Source organism: Heliangelus exortis, chromosome 2, assembly GCF_036169615.1.
Source record: "Heliangelus exortis chromosome 2, bHelExo1.hap1, whole genome shotgun sequence".
NCBI lineage: Eukaryota > Metazoa > Chordata > Aves > Apodiformes > Trochilidae > Heliangelus > Heliangelus exortis.
In genome coordinates, this window is record NC_092423.1 from 40603584 (window position 1) to 40626544 (window position 22961).

Genomic DNA, 22961 nt, shown 5'->3' on the forward strand with positions numbered 1-22961 from the left:
GCTGTCACAGGACAAGTTCTAGACCCAGCCTTCCAACTGCAGTCTTACTGTGGCATGAGAACTGATGGTTGGATTGACTGGACTGCAGTGTATACAGAAGGTCATTAAAATCACTTGAACTTCAAGTCAGTGCTCTTTATGAACACACTGAAAGTTGCATGCATTGGCGTTGTTCTCTTTGATGTGGTGTGTGTGTGTATGTGGGGAACAGCAGGTGCCTCAATATTAGTATAAGGGACACATGTACAGGGTGTGTAGATGTACAAAGTACAGAGTTCAGGTCTCAGAGGACAGGGTTTCTGTGTCTCATGGCAAGATGCCTACGAAGCCTGCCAGCACATGAGGCTGCTGCACATCTTTTTTTTTAAAAAATTGGTAATTTTTGGTGTTCTTATCATGTTGTAAAACTGTTCCTGGTAGGCCTCCTGTCAACTGCTGCTCTGAGTTGTAGTCATGATTTTTCCACTTTTTGTGAGGAATATTTAACTTTGAATACCTTTAGGATGCCAGCTTGAGCTCTATGTGTCAAATAATATAAGCCTATGACAAGATGCCGAGTTCAGTAAACAATATTCCATATGTCCTACCAGATTTTGAGATGTCAGCTCTTAAATGAGCCAATTGTGAATGAAGTGAACGTTATTCATCTTGCGTTAATGCTACGCAGAGCTCTTTGAGATGTGTGCTGTGCACACATCCCACAACCTCAAGCCTGAAGCAGCAGCTTATATCAGCTTGCTCTTCCATGCTCTGAGTCCTGCTATCCTGCAAGTGGGTGGGATATGAATGAATATGTATAATATGTTGTGTGTGTATATATGCATATGTACACGGAAATATATGTAAAAGAAAGCTATTCAAACTTTTTAAAGAAGCAGTAGTCAGCTGCATGTATTCAAGCACAAGCAGCTGTATCTCACATCTGTAGGAATGATAGTGAAGACCTTTGCAGGAGTGAGGGGAGAAATATGGGGCTGGGCCACCTTTGGGAAGGAATCTTTCACAGCATCTTGAGGATGGATTTGCTAAGACATATGCCTGTCAACTGCAGAAACCAGCCTGAACGTTTTTCTAAGAGGTTCCTAGGAGAATGTACTAACGTGTCTAATATGAGAACTATATTTGTACTTGTAAAATATTTCTATCATTTTCACAAAGTACGACTGAAGGTGAGCACACTATTGTCTTAGTAGTCTTCTTGTTAAAGCCTGGCTTTAGCATTTCACTTATGGTGAAAATCCAGCTGAAGACCTTGGTGCCTGCACCTTAATGAGAAGCAGTTGAGAAGTAGGTAATGTTTATTTGTTGGCTTTTTTAAAATTAAGGACTGATTATTTACGTAACATGTAGCACTAGGTGTAGTCAAAGTACACATAAATCAGTCTTTTTTCCCCCAGAATCTGGACCGAGATCTTGAGTTATTGTTTCACAATTTCTTGTCTGAAGAGAGATAAAAATACCACAAGCACTGAAGATTTTGATGGTAATTTTAATGCAGCTGAAACAGTGAGGAACACAATCTTTTACAGGCATCTTTGTTGAGAGACTCAAGGTCTCTATCAGTAGCATGTTAGCATTTTTTTGTCTTCTCTACCTAGGTAATGAAAAAGACTGACTAATTTAGCTTTGCTTTTTTACTTAAGGAAAAAAAAAAGAAAATAAGAAAAAAAAGAGAGAGGAGAGAGGGAAGAGTGATTTCTGGTTTGGTTTGTTTTTTTGCCTCCCTTTCCTTTATGGAAAGTCCATTGGTACCTTAGAGTTGCTCATTATTGCTTGGTTATCTCTTACTAGATCCCTGTTCTTACTATCCCCTGTTCTTGTAAACAGAGTGAGGAAAAAGCTTGTGTCCTTAAGTTTTGGGCAAGACTCACAGAAATGAAATTAAAAAGAAACAAAAAATACCACCAAACAAAAACAAACGAAAAAAGGCATTACAGTTAGTACTGAGGTGAGTTCAAGGGAACGATTGCCACAGTGGAGCAGCTGGTCCATTAGTCACCAAAAGGCTTGTTCCCCATCTAGAAATAGATTCCTGCCATTTTTGTGGGTGCCCATCCCTGAGATGATTCTTCAAAAACAACACCCCAACAAACTGAAGTGAAATCTGTTTGTCTCTAAGCACACAAAAATGATCATAAAATGAACACGTTTTATAAATTTAACCTCAGATGACTCCGGTTGACTAAAACTTGGATATCAACAACTATGTATCCAAATAGCTGCCAAAAAAAAAAAAAACAAAAAACCATCCAAGGTAATTTTTAAAAGTTAAGTTTATCTGTAATAGTGCCCAGTGTGCATTTCAGGAGCTGCTCTGTGGCAGCCACTGCTGATCCAAACTAAGGGATATGCCCTGCATTGTATTGGTGAGAGACAATGCAAGAAACAAAGCTGACATCTCTCCTTGTCACCATTCTTATTTTCAGAGCGTTAACCCTGGGGTGATTCCTTTATCATATTGGAAAGCTTGAGAGCCTTTATTAAACATAAAGAGGAACACACCCTGTGCGTGTTGTAGTGTGCAGAGGCAAAGCATGTCTGCCTTAATTGCACTTTTGTTTCTGAACCTCCCAGAACCTGGGCTGGAGGGTGACAGAGGGAATGTCTGGGTTGTTTCCCTCCCCATCCCACCCCTCTCTACCTTCTTCTGGGGAAAGCTAATACCATCACCAAAGTATATTTAACTATCTGCCTTTTTCTTGCAAGAGCTCACCATTGCAGATAAGCTGAGGTGCAGAAGTCTCCCTGCATGCCAGCTGGGAGAAACAGCAGATAACTTGGAGCCTGCAGCTAAGATGAGCATGTTGGAGTGTCTGTTTACAAATCAAATATCAGCCTGGCATGGCCTGCCCTGGCAGCAGAGTCATGAGTGCACTAAAATTAAAGAGGAGGTTGGAAAGGGAGACATTCTTCATGTTCTGAGCTGGTCTCGTTGGTACCGTGTACCACTGCCACGGTGCTGGGGTGGGACCCAGCACAGCTACAGGAGCACATGGTGCACTGGTGGGTAAGAAGAGCTCAACAACAGGGGCTTGGAAACAACCACTTTCCATGGGGAGGTTTTTAGAAGGCTGAATATTACCAAAATAATTTCACAAAGCTATATAATCTGAAAAGCAACTGAAGTAACTGCCCTTGATCTGCTGCCAGACCTCATAGGGGTATTGCTTTCCACAGGCTGCTGCAGCACACTCGGCCACGTTACCCCATCTCATTTTTTTTTTTTTTTTCTCTCTACCATAGCTGAGCTTACTATTTATGCTAGTCTGAAAGTTAAGCATACTCTTGAGTAAGCAGAAGGAAAAGTGATTTTACTGTTGCTATGTGGAAGAATGGCCAAACGCTTGCATGTATTTTGGGGTGGTACAGAGTGTTTAGATTTGAAATTCTAGCAAAGGGTGTTCAGCTTTCTAGCCCAGCATCCAGGGCTGGCAGCAGCTCTTCTAGTGTTATCATTCCTGCTGCCAGGGACATTGTGATATCCTGGAGGGGACAATATGGCAGCCTCTAAATCTGAACCTCTGAAATCCGCTTAAAGACAAAGACCTTAAAAAAATTTTGGTAAAAGGGTCACCAAATCAGTGGGATTTTTTTCCCCTTTTAAAATAAAAAAAGCTTCTGGAAATGGGATGTCCTCCTGCCTTTCAGTTGGGAGCAGTAAGTCTGCAGAAAGGTGCTGCTTGTAGTGCTTCCAGGAGCTGTGCTGGTGTCAATGCCTGTTCTTCACATTCAGTGTCCATGTTTTATCTCAGAGCTATTGAGACATTCTCATTGCTCATTGGGATGCTTGCTTCTAGCTTCAAGAGAAGGAGAGGGTGGTTTGGGTTTCCCTGTTTGTTTTCTTTGCATTTTAAATGTTTCTCTTCCCCTCTGGGACGCTGTGCTGTATGTGTCTTGTTCATTACTCATAATTTAAGAACCTACCTTTACAGTAGATCGTGTGCAAGGAGCCCATTTTCATTCAGTCAGCTCTTGTCTGAAGAACATCTTGGAGTATCTCTCTGCTAAGCACAGCTCTACCAGTCTTTGTTGTAGAAGGCTTTTTTTTTTTTTTTTTCTTTTTCTCCTGAGTATCATAACATCAGTGTTTTGTGTCTTATGCTTTCTGACTTCAAGGCTTCCTGCATGTGGCTGCTTTCTACATATGAGCTGTTTCCATACGTCTGAAACTTAGTACTGGGGGGTATGTGTGTGATGGTATGTGGTTATTAAAAGAATATGTACTCATTTCTGAGGCTTCTGCTACTGCTAGTTGCCATCCCTCTCATTTACATTCATTCTATATTTCCTTTCACCCAGAAGTTGCTCTTGTGTGGTCACTTACCTGGGATCTTGATCTTCCTATCTGGTCCCTTGTCTGTACTGTCCCACAGTATCTGGTCAGTATCCTTTCCTACACCATGTACATCCAGTTCTCTGTGAAATACATCCTGGATGCTTCCACCTTAGTCTTCACCCTCATCACCCTGCCCTGGCTTTCCCTGAGTAGATATTACACCTATTGCCTACACCTTACAACCTCACTGAGGCAGGAGCAACCCTGATTTGTGTCTGCTTTCCTTACACACAGCCACTGCTTAATTAATGCAAGAGGTATGCACTGCTAATGGTTTGAAATCAAATTTTCCCATTTTCTAGCAGTCCCCTGCTACTGTTCTCTGCATTTTCTTGCAATGCTCAGCTCTGAATAGCACATTTCATCTGCATCCAGCTGCCATGAGCAGGGATTTAAGAGCTGTGGCTCTCTAAATATTCAGCAGGCAAATAGCCGAAATTTTAGTTCCTCTCACACCGCCTCCTCTTTTTTTCCCCATGTCAATAGCAAAGCACTGAAGTACTCTTTCCCTCTGTGCCTAAAAATCTAGTTCCCCTTCTGTTGGGCTGAGTATTTTGCGGTGAATCAGTGAAAATCAGAATGAAGTGTACATTCATATAGGCGTATACTGGGGATTTACACTCCCACTTCCCTTATTTTAAACAGTGTTGGCTTTTTAAATGTCAAAAAATTTAAATTTTAAGCTCTTTATGGAGAACAAGTTGTTTTGACAAGAGGAGCTATCTTATTGTGTAGTAAATGTGAAACTGGTAAATGGCATACAAATTCTTATGTCCTGCAGTATTGTTTACCTTTACATTTAATTCATTACTACTAAAGATGTTTTTGAATAGTGTTGAGGGGAATATTGCTGTACAGAGTTAAATGACTTTTAGTGGAGGATAGCTTGTGGAGTTCCTTATAGAGCAGCAATGAAACAGGACTGGAGGCGCTTATCCCAGCACTTGCAGTGCCCGTTTCAGAGCATAAGAAGTTGTGTTGAAATTGAGTGTCCAGGTTTCTGAAAAAAACCCCAGGTGTGATTCTTTTGTTGGGTAGCTTCCTCTGTGGTGTGTTTTGTGGTTGGTTTTGGTTTTTGGGTTTTTTGTTTTGTTTTGCGGTTTGTTTGTTTTTTCTAGGTTTTTTTTAGTTTCTTTGGTGTGGTGTTTTATTGGTTTTTTTTCTCTTCAGAACAAAGTGCATCAGTTTAGCCCCTGGTCTTACCAAATTAAGATGCTTGTACAAGGGTTACTTCTGCAAAGGATGGCTTTAATGGCTTTTTTACCTGCTCAAGTCTGATGTCTGGGGGAGAGGTGATCCTTTAGTTGAACTGAAAACTTGACTATATAATATAAGGCAGAAACTTTGGTCTAAACTTCCCTGTTGAGTCACTGCAACCAGGAAGTATAGAGAAGACCTTTGCTGCATCTTATTTGATTTCTTGAGCTTTTAATAAAGTAGGCCTGAGGAATAGCAGGTGATTTAACTGTGTTCCAGGCAATTAAGTCTCTTGGAATTAAGAAAAAAATTAGCCCAAACCATGTATTATCCATGTTAGTTGATAGTTCTTCTTTCCTCCGTGAATTCCAGTGCTTGTGAGAAATAAAGGTATGTCATTTTTCAGGTCTATGTGACAAATTATTATTAATGAGTATTAATTACTGCAAATTTAGTGGAATGGTGTAAACGTGCCTCCTTCATGATTGCATCTCGTTTTGCCTTTGTAAGAAGGGAAAACATTCTAACTTCCTTAACAGTGAGGCTGTGCAATAAGCTTTGGGGATGGAGACCTTGCTGGTGACTGAACATACCTTGCCAGGCTGAGAATGGAAAACTTTTCCACCTCTTTCTTTAGGAGGCTCTGGAATGCAAGTAGATGAAAGCAGAGATCCCTCTTGAACCACCTTGGGTGTAGTTAACTTACTTAACTGTGGCCATTCTCCTTGAATTGTTTCAGTCCTCTTACTTGTCATTTGATTGCTCTTTCAAAATTAACACTTAAAAGTAATTTATAGTCTGCAAGCTGTCAGCTAACACTCAGCATTCACACTCTGAATTGTTTCGATTTGGTATACATAGGTCAAATGGTATTAGCATAATTCATCTCTTGCAATCTTAATTTCTAGTTTAGATAATCCCATTCAAAAGTTTGTCATTTCTGTTTTGGCAAACATCCTTTTAAACCTTAGCTTTCAGATTAATGCATGAGTTGACCTCAGTTGACCAGAAGATGATGCTGGGATACTTTAAGCTAGACTTGAAACTCTCTTCTTAATAAATATGTATTTAACACAACATAATGATAATAGATACTATCTAATTTTTAGGGTTTTTTAGTTAGTTGCTTTTGAGTTTTAAAAATATGTATACTTTTATTCTGATGACTGTCTGAATTATTAGGTAGCTGCTAGATAATGCATTTTTTCACAGAAGCTTTTGACACTCAAATTCTGATTCCTTTGTGCTCCAAGATTTGTTTCTGCAATTTAAGGGCTTTGACAACACTTAATTGTTGTTGTTGTTTGCAAAGCTCTCATCTCTGTTTGCACTGTAGAGACCTTTACTGTAGATTTTATCTGACAACTCAAAGTAGTTCAGCTACTTGAAGGTGGTGTTCTAGTGCTGCCGAGATCTCTCCTTCCTATCAAGTTTATATAAACTTGTATTTTTGTCTGACCCCAGGCTTTGATTCTTGAGTCCCCCTCCAACCTCCTCTACTTTTTTCAGTGTCCTCAGCAGGGACTAGGTGTGGTTATCCCATTTCCTCCCCTTTCCCTGAAAATAGCCATTCAAAACAGAAGAGGTAGGTTATGAGATAAACTTGTGACTTTAGCAATTTGAGGTGTGGGTGTTGCAACTGCTCCGGTGTCTGAGCTGCCCCGTGTGCTATGAGATTGATGCTGACAATCTGCATTCAGGTACAGGAGTTTTGCCATGCCAGCAAAATGGAAGCTAAAAGGAAAGTTTTGTATGAGAATATCTACCAGCTCAGCCCATGTGTCTGTAAGCCTCTGTAAATGCAGATAACAAGTCCCTCCCTTCAGTAGTCCCTTGTACTTGAGACTTCTTGTTTAGAAACCAAACCTTCTCTCAGATGTCTGGTCAGCTGCAGGACTGTCCTGTGGTGTAGGACTGCTGGGAAGCCAAAGGCATGGTATATCACAGAATGTCAGGTTGGAAGGGACCTCAAGGAGCATCTGATCTCCAGCCCTTATGGATGACCAGTTTAGAAAAGGGGGAAGAAGAATCTTGTAAATATTAAATGGTATTGAATTTATAAATTAAATAAAATGCCTCAATCTTTTTATAGTTTTCCCTGGTTATAATGAGATCTAAGATATTCATGAAGTGGTTGTTAAGGACATATCTTTTTCCTGAAAGCCTGTCATCCTGAATCTCATGCACAATACAGGTAACATCTCAGATGTGATCTCCATATGAATTCTAATGTAGTTTATCTGCACTCATCTGTGAACTGAATCTATTTTACAGAATTTTCCTCTGTGGTTCTCTCTGTTGCTTTTCAGGTAAACAGATTCTAGAGGAAATGCTTAATGACAGAATATGGGACAATCTTCCCAGCAAAGGTTTCCCTGATACCAAGCACAGACTTGACTCTATTTCTACAACACACCAACATACTTGTTCTAGGAGTTGTATTTTTCATACATGTGGCCCCTTCATTAAATTATTCCTGTGCTTTTGTTGAGGTGTTTCTTGAAACTTGTAATTGCTGACCAGTTCTAAAAGATGATTCAAAAACTGACTTTTAGTCTGGCAGATGTATTTATAGTTACAGGTTTCCAACTATTCAGGGGGCATCTTTTTAAGTGAATGAACTATTATTATGCTGAAACTAAAAATATCTCACTATCACCAGCCTTGTAGAGCAGTAATGAAATAGTATCAAGTCTTTCTATTAGCTATAGAAAATAGCTTTCAAAAGTGCCTTTTTCACACAGACATTTGCACACACACAGAGAAATGACTAAAGTGTATAGGAAAAACACATTTCTCCCTGATAAATCTTCCAATTAAAAAAACCACATTTCCTGTAATGATATGGAGCTAATGAAATTGGGAGGACTGAAAGGTTGATGGAGAAATGAGAAACATAACTGTTTCCTTTCTGGTTTTCATGGCACCGAGCAGAACTTTGCAGTTTGCTCTGTGGGACTGAGCAGCAATCTTCCTGACAGAGACCAGTGCTGGTTGCCTCCACGGGAAGTTGTCAAAACTGCCAATAAAGCATTGGTTATATTTCAGTATAGTGCTGTGATTAAAGCAGAAAATTCATCCTTTATCCCAGGGTGTTTTCCAAAAAGTCTTTCAAAATTTGCTGGCTCCCTCGCTTTTGTGTTAGTCTATCGTTTAACCAAAGTTGGGCAATGGATCCTCACTGGATAGTAATGCTTTTATAGCTTTTTTTTTTTTTTTTTCCTTCCCTTTGGCAAACTACAAATGAGATCGCAGAAGCAGTGGAGAGTGTTTCCACTTAAACTGGCTGCCTCGATGAGAGGGAGAAGGCAGAGAGGAGCATGAGCTGGTGTTGCTGCTGCTTCCCACTCCGTTTCACAACACCCATCTGCCAGCCCGGCACGCAATCCCCCCCCACGCCGAGCCGAGCCACAGAAATGTCCTGGTAGCCTGGCTGCCTGGGGAGGAGGGGGCCCCAGCAGTGCCCACGAGGAGATCCTGGGAAACAAGGATTAGCTGTGTAAAACTGCAGCTTGTTGCCCTTAAGGACCGATCTGCGTGACGATGCTATTTAATTTTTGGGAAATCAGGGTGGGTACAGGGTGAGGAGTATTTGGGGGAGCGTGTGCTAACCTGGTTCGTAAACTCTGATGACTGGAACTGCTCTGGAAGTTACACCTTTAGTCTGAGGAGAGGGGAGGTTAATGAAGCGTTGTAGCAGATACTCTGTGGTGCTTAATTGCATTCAGATAATGTTGCATAAATATTATTTCTCTGTTTTCAAACTTTTAATTTAATTTAGATGAAGGGTGAATAGAAGCTGCCAATTTGGCCATCTCTACATGATTCGTTATTTCATAATACCTGTATCATATTCCCTCTCTCTCCTTTCCAAACTGAATTATCTTGCTCCCTTTAATCTCTTTGTAAAGGAGGCCACCCATGCATCTAATAAGTCAGGGTTTGGGCTTTTTTTTTTTTTGGATTTCTCTAAACATTTCTCAAGTACTGTTTTAAACCTTGGAGACTACTTAATGCCGTTTGTAAGCCTTGATACTATGATTTTTTTTCAATTTTTTTTTTTTTTTTCTTCATCCCATTCCTCCTTAGTGTAATGCATACTAATCTGTCACACATTCAGGAGACTATTTCCAGCTTAGGGTGTAATGTGGGAGCAAGAAAGCACACAAGAAATTTTGCCTGCTTCATTCAGTACCAGGGCTAACTTCGTAGCCCAAAAATTTCTTTTGCAATTTCTTCTGTTTTCAGAGCTTTATTAGAACACTTTGTGAATTTTACCACTGTATGAATTCTTATTTTAAAAAGGAGGGGGGGAGCAGAGGGAGTTCGGATGCTGATCTTCATCTGACCATGTTGCTTATGCTTGTTGTAGTATTCATTTTTTTCTTTAGAAGCTAACTTTCTTCCATCTATAAATTATGCTAATTATACTTTACATGAGTTTGGATTTCAGAGATTTAAGGCAGGTCCATTTCAGTGTTTTTCTTGAATACCAGGGTGGTTTTAAAACATTTAGTCCTCTCTCTTTCCATCACTTTATTTTATAAATATAGGTGTGTCTGAGTGCATATAAAAATTTAAATGCTCCAGCAGTATTATCTGGAAATTCTTAGAAATACCTGTGGTATATGGGGTTGGTTACAATAGTTGTAGTCATGGCTGAATGTGATGCTCTACCTGAGACCTGTTTTCAGTTGCTTTATGTCTCTTAATTTGAAACACTGAAGTTGAAATAATCCACATCACCTTACCTCCTTGCTTTTTTAACTGAGTATTTCACGTGTTCCATAGTGAGAATATGATAGAGTCCTAGTGTTTGCTCTTAGAACTAGAGGAAGGGAGCCTGGGCTCAAGCTGGCTCTGCTGACATTAACAAGTCCAGAGTGTGCACTGAAATTGACTTTTTTGTAAGAGTTGTGCCCCAGTTACTCACCATACACTCCATTTTGCAGCAAGTCAAGGACTTTCAGGAGGACAAACCCTTTTGGTTAAGGGAATTGAATGTCACAGATTCTGCACACTCTGGTCTCCGGTGCTGGGCAAATTATTTAATCAGAAGTTGCCATGAGTTGCCACGTGTGTCTGGTCTTCTGTTCCAGTTGTGACAAGCCTCAGGTCTTGCAGAATCACTGTGTTCTCCTTGCTTCAGAAAGTGGCTTTGAAGCTGCACTTTGAACATGCAGACGTGCTGAGTGCTGTGGAAAATCATGCCCTTGGTGTCCAAATTGGTCACTCAATTAGTAGTTCCTTTGACAATTTTGGCTTTGGTTTCTGTGGTTCAGCTTTACATTCTTTAAACCCTGGTAATACCACCTAAACAGAATTGTATTATGGGGTAAACTTGCTAATAGTTTTGAACATTTGGATACAACTGTAAGTTCCCAGGAGAAGAATTCACTCCAGGGTTTGTATGGGATGTGGTAAATAAGCCAGAGTTATTGTTTTCAGGCGCTGCCTTTCTGGTGTGTGCAAACAATGACTTCAGCAGCTTCCAGACTTATTTTTCTGATTCTTCCAGGCTATGGTCATGGTTTCATGAGGCAGTAAACTGGGTATTGGAGGGTCTAGAAGATGAAAAACACCATCACCACATGTTGCAATGTGTCGAACCATTGCGTACTGAAGTTACCTACTCAAATCCCTCATTAGGTTTTGGAGAAACAACTTTGTCCCAGCAGACCATGTGCTGCTTTGGGTGCTGCTCTGCCATTACACGGGGCCTACATACTGTGATCATCTTGAAGTTGCTGTGCTTTAGGCTCTAGCTGGCATTGGTGGTCTGGATAGGCTGCCTGGGATGGGATATGTGCCAGGCCAGCTGGCACCAAGCTCACCCGTCCACCACGGCCTCCACGGAGGTGATGCAGTGTTAGCCAATTCCATCTTTCAAACATGACTGCTTCCTTAGGGATTTGTTAGGGGGATCCTCATATTTAATTTTCCTTCTAAAGCCATGCTAGCCAGGCCCCTTTTTGGGTATGCATTTTTTACCAGTTAAAAGATTAAGCCAAACTGAAGGCACTTTAAAGAATCTTTTGGCCATTTTCAGTCACTGGCAGCTACTCAGGCTGTGAGAGCAACAGTGGCTCTGCCAAGGTCCTGTTTCACACAAAGAAGTGATAAAATGCCAGCTCTGCTCACACTGCACCAGGACTTAGTAGGGATGGCAGGCTAGTTGTGCTACATTAATGTAAGTAATAAAAAATTACATTTTATATATTTTGTTATATATATTAGATATTCCAAAAGAGTACTTGGAATGTGCAGATGGCATTAGTGATTCAGCTAGTCTTGGTATGTAGAGTGATATCAGTATTGCTCTGCATCCCTGCCTTCTGCTTTCCTTAACTGTTTTTTCTTGTTTTCTTTCACTCCACCTCTCCTCTTTTAATTTAAAAAGCCACTTGCACCAACAACTTCTGTTTCCTGATATTTTTGCCTGAATTTGTCTCCCCCTCTTTTTTTGTTAAATCACCCAGAACTAAGTCTTGGCAGCCAAAAATTGCTATGTGGTCTTTTACTGTATGACCCTCATCTCTCTCTCTGCTTCCACTCTTTGTGAATTTGGTTATGTTGTCTGCTTTTAACTCCCCATCAACATGACAGGAGTCATGGAAGGAAGGATGCGGTGACCTAATGGATTTGCTTTACATGATTGGAAGAAATAGTTTAGGGTTCTACAGCACAACTGTAGAAGTTCCATTGCTAAGTGTGTGTCTGTGAGAAACTATAGTGATAACTGTGCTTATGGGCCACATGTCTTGAGACTAATTTGCTTATGGCACAAGGCAGAAATCCTGCAGAGCCATAAGATGATGTGTCTGAAATAGTTTGGTCTGAAAGTGTAGAAAACAACTGCTCTGGTTGGTTCAAAGATCCTACTTCTAAACCTGTGAAATCTGCATGAGAACCAGGATATGTTAATGTGCACTTTGTGCTCTCTGCTCTGGTGTTTCTTTTTTCCTTGTAAAGCAGTCCCGATTTGTGGGGCTTGGTGTAGGGTAATGCTGTTTATAATTAAGTCAGAATTGGCTTTTAGAGTCTGATGAATGGAAGTTCACAGTATAAGACTGCAGCTTTTTGTGAGAGAGACATCTGTGCTATAACAAGAGCAGGAGACCCAATTTAGACAACTACTAGAAGGAGAGTTCAAGAAAAGGAAAGATTTTTTTTCCTAGCTTAGATTAAATATTTGTACAAATAAAGTTTTCTTTTCAGCTGCTCATCAGAATTGCTGCTGCACCACCGACTCAGCTTTGAATTTTGTTCCAATTGCCCAACAAGGCTGAGCACGAAGAGTGTTAGGGAAGAGCAGCTTAAACAAAACATGTTTGTTTCACAGCAGAACTAGAGGCTTTGGGACAGAGAGAAAAAAATTGGGGAGAGGGAAGAGGCAGTGACCAGAGAAATATGAATGAATGAAGGATGAGAATAGAAACTGACTGTTGCAGCCAGTACATGGGAAGCAAAAAACACAAGGAGGAGTAGAATTCTGTGTTTTGCAAGTGAGTAACGATAAGAGGATCTGGCTTTGAATACAATAGCAATGACTTCTCCCAACTGGATCAGTTCTCCCACTACCAAACTTGCTTCCCCCCCCCCCACACACATACACCAAGTTCCGCAGATACTTTTTTACCAGTGCATTTTAAGTGCAACCTGGTTAAAAGGCTACCCTGGGGGTTTTGATTACATTTAAAATCTTGCAAGGTGACACTGGCTGGTGGTGAAAATACAGGTGTCATCTAAGGCTACTGCTGCAGAGAGCAAGTGTCTTTGACCCAAGAGATTTGTTTCTTGTTTCAGTTAAAGCTCCAGTCCTTTAAGGAAACTTCTCACAAATCTGGCTGATAAAGCAACTCTCTCAAGAACACAGAAACTCAAGTCACTGGGATTAAAGCCCAGATGGACACCATCTCTGACTGAGATGGCTCAGAAGAGGATTAAGGAGCAGCCTAAGTGGAGAACTCCTGGTAAAGATCAGCAGGATGCTGAATGTGCCATTCTAGGTTACTCCTCATCATTCATGGCAGAGGAGGCTTCTTGGAGCAGATGCAAGGGTAGTGTGTTGAGAGGTGTTTGGCTGATCAGAAATCCATTTGAAGTGGTAGTTTTACAGAGAATGTAGTATCTTTAAGAAGTGTGGATTCAGTGGTAAATCACCACTTTTCTTGATGAAGCTTGTGACTTTAATATGTAGGTCTTAATGTAAAGGTATCCTTAGTCCAGAATATAAATTTAATATGGAAATATTGGTTATTTTTTGTCGAGTAAAGTCTTGTACCTCTGGCATTTCAGCTTTGCTCCTTTCCATATCTTTAAGGACAAAAATGAAACTCTAATTTTTGAAGTCATTCAGCTTTGGGGTAAAGTGGATATGAAAAAATTTAGTTTTCATAACGAACTGAAGATGTTAGTTCACATTAGCACATTCTGCCGTGTAATATGGCACGGGTGTTGACATAATGTAGGGACAAAGAAATTGCTTTATCAGACTAATGAACTCTGATATCCTGTCTCCAGTGAACATCTTGGAATGGGTCTCTGAGCCACGGACTTGCTTTTGCTTTTTTGTTTTAAAAACCCACCTGAGATCCTGTTCACTTGCTGTTTTCAGTGGAGGCACAGTTGCCACTTAAGCTGTCAGTGAAGAAGATTTTCTTCTAATCTCATATGGAGACCCTCCTGACTTATGTGGAGGCATCACTGCAGACCTGAAACACCTCCCACCTCTCCTCATCTGTGTCATCATTGTCTTAAAAGGATCTTCCTTTTGATCCCCTGGAGCATCTCTGCTTTCAAGAGCAGACTTTTGATTTAAGAGCATACTTTTCCTTAGCTTCAAATTGTCAGATCCGAGGACTGGCATGAAAATTATTTTTTAGGCTACTGAAAAGGCAGACTTTCAGACCGGGTTAATCTCTACTTGGAGGAGGAGAGGAAAATTAACAGCTTCACTGGGAAAACTAAACAGAAACTTACCAGAAACAGAAACTTACTAGATCTTATACAAGAAGGATGGGGAGCAGCTAGAAGCATTAATGCATAGCTCAAACATGTTGAGCACTGTAATGCCTTTTAAGTAAAAGTTTTGAAATATTACCTGTGAAAATATCTACATGCAATTTAAATTTTAATAGGTGGTAAAGATTAGAATTTATACTGATGTAAACTATCATAAAGTTCAGGCATATAAGCTGCAATTTGTCTTAAATTTTTTTACATTGTCATAAACGTATATGATGCAAAGGTAAATTACTAGTTTGATTTCTTAGTCTCATGAGGATTTAGACTCTGAATTTTATGTTTTAGGGACCAGGGGTCGTGCACTTTTAGTTGCTTGTTGCATGTGGAAGTGTACTGAAATGAGAAGCTGCACAGATGTGTTTTAATGCCTACTGCTTTCCTTATGTCCTTGCTTCCTTGTGTTCTTCCTTTGACAAGTGGTAAATTTTTCCTTAAGAGACTACATGAAGTGAAGAATGGTACTTCAGTAGCCAAAAAGATTGAAAAGTTTACCTTTTTCACTTCTTGGTGTAAATTTGGAACTTTTCAAGTGTCATTTTAACTCCTAAGTCATAACATCAGGATGAAACAAATCACAGTGATATACTTGTGTTCTGTGCTAGTTACTGAGACACACTGTTTTCTGGAACATTATTTCTTATCAGACAGGAATAAAGTATATACCTTGTGAATATTTAGAAGCGATACAACTCTGTGTATTTCAATATTTTTGTTTTGTTGTGGTGGTTTGTTTGTTTGTTTTGTTTTTGTTGTTTGCTTTTTTTTTTTAAACTGGAATATGACTTCTTCCTTAAAGTCTCATCGTTTCTTGCCACTTCTTCATCCTTCATTTGACTAGAATAAAATTATGATGACTAAAACTACTCCATTCAGATTTCTTTTGCTTCTTGTAATATGTTTTTTCCTGCACCGTTCTAGTTTTCTACCAAAGGCCAAATTAATTGCAATTTTCATATAATACAAAATGTTGTGAGTGGAATGGGTTTTTGGGAAAACTCAAAATATTGTGGAGCAGCTTTGGGTGTGTGGGTTATTCTGCTTAACTTTGCTAAGGAGACAGACTCCAAGAGAAGTTATTTTAATGTACAGCTTGTGTGTATCAGGGAGGAAAAAAAACATAAGCAAAGTGTGTTGCAAAGTTATAGATGTGCTTGGGTTACATGGAAAGACTCTATTCCAGATCTGCTCTTCTTTAATTTGTCCTGCCTCTGCTTATAGCCCAGTCTGAGAATAGGTGACTTGAAGGTTTATTTTCAAAGCCTGGGACTTTCAGTGCAGTGTGACTTCTTACAGTTATGTTCTGTATTTTCACGTTTTCGAGGTTTTACACGCAAATTTTTTTTGTTATGAGAAAAACAGGCAATATGTGTGTTTGTTTCAAAAATTTCAAACACATTTCTACCTCCTTGGAGTACAGATCTTGAATAGTATATGTTCTGATAAAATAACTACAAATTTTAGTGGCTTTAAAGGTTTTTGTGTTTTGTGAGTTCGTTTTGAAATTGAAATCTGTCATTTCTTTTCCCTCTTGATAGGTACTGGATAGTTTGTTAGCTCAGTATGGAACAGTGGAGAACTGTGAGCAAGGTACGGCTCTGCTCTCAAATTGCTTTTAAATTTGTAGTGGGAAGTGAGTGCACATTGAACTTAACCTTTTTTTCATTGCATTTTCCTCTCTAGTGAACACTGACACGGAGACTGCTGTTGTAAATGTAACATACGGCAATAAGGATCAGGCTAGACAGTAAGTAACTTATTTACTTGTTATTATTATCTAACTTGAATTATGGAATTCATGTTGTGATTTTATATGCCACTTGGCTCCTGATTAACTGATTGACAAAACGATCACGTAAGTATTATCTTTTAAAAAAGTCTCTTTTTCTTTCCCTTGCCAAGTCTTGTGTACTTTACCTCAATTTGCTGGGTTTCATCATCAACTTTTCCTGCATGTTGATTTACTATAAACTAATAATTTTGAAAAATTGGAAATTTGGGTAGAATTATTTGACTGGAAAGGGCAGAAAGTTACTAATTAGCCAATGAAAGAAGACAATTATTGCTTAATGTTTTCTAGCCATGTTTTACAAAGCTTTGATGTCCTTTTACTGTTTTTTTTGTCTGTCTTCTGATTGTCAGTTACACTCCTCTCCTATTGGTTTCAGTTATTTTGACATGATTTTCTCTTATGATTTTTTTTATTAGACATTGATAATTATTAGACATTAATAATAATAATAATTAGCATATTAATGCTGCTTTGAAACACACAAGATCATAATCTGAATACCTAAAATAATTAATTTGGGCTTTTTGAACCTTTTGAAAAATGTTTTGAACTTTAGGACACATTTTATGTTTGCTTATATTTTCAGTAATTGATAACTTTTAATCTAGAGAACAACATTTTAATATGTAATGCTTTACTTAATTAGTGGTTGTGTATATCCTTCTCCTTTGAATGTTCATACTTATATATTATAATGTTCTTTTGATTTTTATTTTTTCCACCACAGGTTTAAAAAGTTGCTTTTAGCATTTCTTAATGCTTAAAGATGAACATATCCCCCCTCACCCCGCCCCTGTCTAGCTGTAGCAGGTGAAACAAATTCAAATCCAGGAAAGAGCCTACAATGATCTTTTTATTTTAACTTTGAAATTTCTGCCACCTTGTGGCTAACTAAAATCACTGGTTAAGATGCCGAATTATGCTTATGGTATGCATTAATTCCAAATTACAAATGAAATAATATTTGTACATATAATTAAGTAATTATGACTTCTGTGTAATTTGAATGCACATATGCATTTAATCTTTCAAAGTGTTAGGTTACTTGTTAGAGTATTCTAAACAAATATGGGAAACTTGTGTCAGTGGTGTCTCTTGTGTACCCTGGAGCTGAAAGAAAAAATGTTTTTCTTGAATTCATTATTTAACTTTTCTTAACCTGAATGATTCAACAAGTTCTTCAGGTTCCTGTGGTTTTAATTCTGTTGCACAATAATTAAGAAAAATATTGCATTTTTAGTGCTTCCGAAACTTACGGCAAAACATTTAAAAAATAATGCTACGTGTGCCAGTTCCCCCTTTGAAAATGTAAGAAGGAAGTACCAGAAATACCATGGAAGGAAGCATGCTATGTATTTCTGAGCTGTTTGTTAGCTCAGATTGCCTGGGTTCAGGACAGAATCTTGCAGTCACTTAGAAACTTCTAAGAGAAGTACTGTCTGAATAGAGGTTTTTCTAGAAAAACTGAATAATTGGAATGAAGAATCACTACAGGACCTCTATGAGTATGGCTTTTCTGTAGTTTCAATTAAATGGTTTTCCCAGATGTGACTCCAGATTTGCTTCTTGGGCCTGGTTGTGGTGGACAGCAATGGCTGTGGAGGGGGAGTGGTATATGAGTGCTGATAGCTGATAAAAGGCAGTGTTGGTCAGCCTGTGCAGTACAAGGAGTGACAAGAACTGACTTTATCAGAAGCTGTTTAGAGTTGCTGAGAAGCAGCAGCTGATAACAAGCTTTGCATTTTGAAATATAGCTGCTGAGGGTAAAGGATGCTCTTAGACATCACTTTCAGAACAAATGCAATGACTTTAATTTTTTTTTTGCTACCACATACAGCTCTAATGGGTCTTTTTGCAACAGGCACAGTAAGGCTGACTGACAAAACATGCAAAGTTAGTTACTTCTCTGCTGGATAGGCTGTGTGGCATCACTGTGCCAGTGGGAGTGTGCACTGGCAATGCTGTGTGGTGCAGGTGCTGTAATGCAATCTGGAGATTTTTTTGATAAGCCTTTCTAAACAAGTGTGGTATGCGTTGCTTGGAGGATGTTCTGAACAGAACTTTTTGTTCCACCCAGCTGGGAAACTGAGTCTTCTCCTGTGTTGCGAGTCTAATTGTGACAGAGCTTTGGTTTCTCTAGGTTGGTACTGCAGTTCTGGCATATTCAGTACAGGGATGCATCCAAAATCAACTTGGAAACTGAAATTGGTGAAGAATGCAATAGTCCTTTTAAGAAGCAAGTCTTGGACAGAACACACAGTGCCCAAAAATCTGAGCCATTCAGTTACTGACTCCCAGTTGGAATGGAGGTCTGTTGGCTTTGATCTGTGACAGTGATGCCCCTCTTCTCTAGCTGTACAGGCATGAGGCTGACTTGGGAGCAAACCTAAGATGCTATTCCTTGTCTTGATGTGGCCAGAGGAGGGGAGACAGAGCAGCAGATCATGTTGCTTATGAGAAGCCCAGTAGGTTTGCAGAGAGGTGTATACAGCGAGCACTAAGTTGTGCCCAAGCCTGGGAAAACCACTGTCTGCTCTCCAAGGCTGTGAGTAGTGAGAAGGCTGGGACTTCCAGGGCATCTGTGTTACCCTGTCCCTCCTCTCCTGCAGGTGCTTGAGAGGAGGAGGAAAAGGAGGAGGGAGCTGTCCCAACTCAGAAACTGCCCCTGCCACCATCCTTTCCAGAAACTGGAGAGGGGCTTACAAAGCACACTGCTGTGGCACACCTAATTCCTGAGTGCCACAGTGGGTTATGGAATACTCAGAAGAGAGGAATTGAGAGGGCAAGTGTGGAAGAGCCTGGAACCTGCAGTTCAGTGTGAACAACCCAACCAGCTGCATGTAGGTCCTGAGGCAGCTTGGGACCTTCTTTTGTCCTCTTCTCCCGGTATTGATTCCTGATTGCAACCAGCAGGACATGCTGAACATGTCCCTGTAATGTGATGCCATCTGAACTGTTGCTGTTGCCATCAAAAGTTGCATCACCTCCTCTTCACCTCCCCAGAACTGTTCCACATTTAGTGCATGCTAGGGGATTTAGCTCTAGCCAGGATTTTGGAAGGGAAGTCTTGTGCAAAGTTGGCCTCACATATTATGGAGTTGGGTGTATATTATTTTCATATAGGGCTTGGTGTTTGTTTTTTAGCTCAGGTATGAGGTGCTTGTGCTGGTTGTGTCTCATAACCAATGGTGTATTTTAACTACAGCCTGCAATGTAAAGGGCTGAGGATTTGTGTTTTTTCAGAGGTAAGTAGGTATATTACTTTGAGTGCAGAGACACTAGTGGTCATCTTTTAATTGGTAAACTTGCAAAAAGAATCTGTTTAACCCTTTCAAGGAAGCACAAAGCTGCATATGTGCCCACAATGTGTATTATTGAATGAATAAGAATTGATGTGACTAATACTTTTACATGCCATCCTGGGTCAGCACTAATGTTGCCATAGGAACGATAATACTGAAAATTCAGAGGTCTATTATAAGCTTACATTTATTTTTTGCTTGGCTTTTCTTTTTAGAAATACTACTGGAAACTATTTTTTGTTTAATGAAAAAAAAAAAAGCCATCATTATGACAAAGAAAAATTACCATGTATACCTGTCTTCTCAGTATGCAAATGTATCTGGTCAGGGAGGAAAAAAGAAAGGTGTATGTATAAGATGTATGAGGGAGTGAAATATGTTCTCCATTTAGTGCTTAGTGTCATCATGCTATCAACGGATGAATGATTTTCAGCACAAGACTAGGTGCTTTTACTGTAGTCATTTATCAAGGTTATTTAACCTCCACTAGCATCAGAAGTTAGAAGGCTGGGCAAACATCCTTTCATAAAGAGCTCATGAGAGGACAGTGGTGAAATGTCATTTTGATAGGAAAAAATCAGATGACTAATATAAAAATTTTGTTTAAATGTTTCATTTTTATGTAGAGATTGCCTTCTGAGGTGTAACATGAATTTAAGCTAAGCTGCTGTGCATCTTAGCAGAGCATAGTCACTGCAGTTGTTTAATGAATTTATAAGAAAATTCTGAACTACACTGAGATTCCTGTGTACCAGCTCTTACTGGTATGTGAAACAAACATTTTCCATTTCCACTAAGTAATAAAGATTTGGCGTTGAGGGCACTTCTTAATGAGGGAGTTTACTTTTTTATTCCATCTTTGCCTTCATTATATTACTCTAGGGGGGTTTAACCCTTGTGTAAAAGATATTTTGTGGGTTGCTTCAGTAGGTACCAGTAATGCCCCCTGGCAGAGGTAACCTGCAAAAACTTTATCAAATTGTGGGTCATAGAAGGGGCCTCCCAGCCCTGTTTGGGAAGGCAGAGGTCTTAGTGGAAAGACAGATATGGTTTTACTGTGGTTTGGACTTGGGTTTTCCAAGATGGTCAGTCAATGGCTTACAGAAGGAGCTGAGTTTAACATGTATTTAGTGGATTGCAATAGTGATGATAGCTTTGACTCTGAAATGCATTGCCACTGGTACTGTGAAGAACCTGTCACTTGCTTTCCCAGGAAGTGAGGATGTCTCCCCTGACAGCAACTGCAAGGAATACTTGTAAGGTACTTAGTTATATAGAACCATTAACAATTTATACATTGTTCTTAGTAGAAGAATTCCAGCCTTTTTTCCAGGAAAAGTAGGGTGTGTGTGTATATATATATATATGTATATATATATATATATGTGTATATACATGTATATACATGTGTATATATATATATACATATATATATATATACACACACACACACATACATGCTCATAGTTGCCATATAAAACTTGTTGTGAAAACATGATAGGTATGCAGCTTGGCTGCAAATAAAAAGTCTGATCTTTTCCTCCCTTACTATTTCTTAGGAAGAGTGTAAAGTCTCATGTCCTGATTTAATGTTTTTGTATTTGTGCTGGGTTCTGGTTTAAGGTGTTTTAAAGCCAGAGGAGATGGAAGCTTTTTGGGAAAGATGTAATGTCTAAACTTGTCAAATGAATGTGTGGAAGGGAATGAGCTGGGATGGATGTCAGTCCAGAGCACGTTCATTAAATGGTTGGTGCTCATTTCTCCAGTATCTTGAGGTTTTCCAAGAGAAACAGGGCTTGTGACACTGCACTGTTTGGTGCTGTTTCCCTTCCTGGATGCAATTCAGTTTTTTGGCTAATTTCAGTAAAACTCAGCCCAGAAATAGGGGTTTCAGTTATTTGTAGCCACCAAGAACTTAGTATGTTCAGGTGGCATAAAAAGAAAAAGTCCCAGACCCGTCTCCTAGATAGGATGTCCATGGAGTAAGACTACAGATAAATACTCTTTGAGCATTGGAAATCTATGCAGAAGCAAAAACTTGAGAGACAAATCCATAGTAATGCAAGTTGTATTAGTCCTGCTTCCTGTGTAATAAAATGCTCATGGAGTAAAAGAAATGTCAACTTTGAAATAGACTCAGCAAATTTTAATCCAGCTGGTTTGCTTGGGTTTTTTATTTGTGGTGGGTTGGGGGGGAGGGTTTATTTATTTATTTTTGGCCATATGCTTTAAGAGACTCTTCTGATAGGGGAGCAATTACGCTCCTGCCTGGTTCCCAAGGGACCACTGTCTCATTTGGTGAACAGAAGTATTTAATGAGCAGTGATCAGTTATTCAATATTTTGCTTTCCTTGTTGTTCAGTGGCATTGCCTTGGGCCTTATTTATTACCAGCCTTTATTAAACACTGCTCCAAAGCTATGAATTACTTGTTTTCTCATAAGCTCTTTACTGTCTGACCAGAATATTTTGAGGATGTTGGTTCAGCCCCCGGGACATGAGGGGTGTGTTATCCTCAGTACCCACATCCCACCACTTATCTGCAAAGATGCTGCTTGATTTCAACAGCTGCTTGAGACCCAGACTGTCAAATGGGACACAAAGGAGATGAATTGTACTTTTCACTGGCTATACTTGAAAATTTAGTTGGTTGGCTAGCATCATCCTTTATCTCAGCAGCAGGGGCAGGAGTTAAAGTATTCCTGACGGTAGCATTTGGTGAACTGGCAGCAACCACCTGCAAATGTGCATGAACAGAGACTGGATTAAGTCTAATTTTCAGAGACTTTGCTTCAGAGCATATGGTTATTAGAGCATTTTAAATTTTATCTTTAAACAAAATCCCTTAGTACACTTTGATTCAAGATTAAGGTTGGCATTTATAAACTACCACAAACCAATGCATGGTTTGGTGATATCAATATATCTTATTGCTGATAACCTGAATAATTCTGTAGCTAATATTGAAGTCTTCCTTGGGGGAAAGCATTAATTTTATACCCTTAGCTTACCACTGTGTTGCATGTAGCTTAGTTATTTATACTGTTTTCTGGATCTTTAATTGTAGTGACTCTGTTCTGTTTGTGAGTAGAAAATTTGCAGCCCTCCAGGAATCTGTCAGTTTAAAGTTGTGCTTTCAGTTGTGTGAATAGGAGACAACCGGTATGTCAGGCTGATTGGCAGACTTTGCTCCACCTTGGTTCAGAAGAGGGGCTGGGCAGAGGGAGAACTGAGCATCCAGGTGCTTATGCAGTGTTGGTGGATCATGGTGTGAGTGCATTGTGTGCGTCTCAGCCATATTCCTCTTCAAT

At 39.5% G+C, this 22961-nt stretch overlaps 1 protein-coding gene across 1 annotated transcript in view; it reads left to right on the plus strand.

Moving 5' to 3' along the window:
* The window catches only part of IGF2BP3 (insulin like growth factor 2 mRNA binding protein 3), a 115311-nt gene that overhangs the window by 54991 nt on the left and 37359 nt on the right, over positions 1–22961 (plus strand). The window contains exons 4-5 of the mRNA XM_071735708.1: positions 16096–16147; positions 16241–16304. Coding sequence (XP_071591809.1) covers positions 16096–16147; positions 16241–16304 — 116 coding nt within the window. The remainder of the gene's footprint in view (positions 1–16095; positions 16148–16240; positions 16305–22961) is intronic.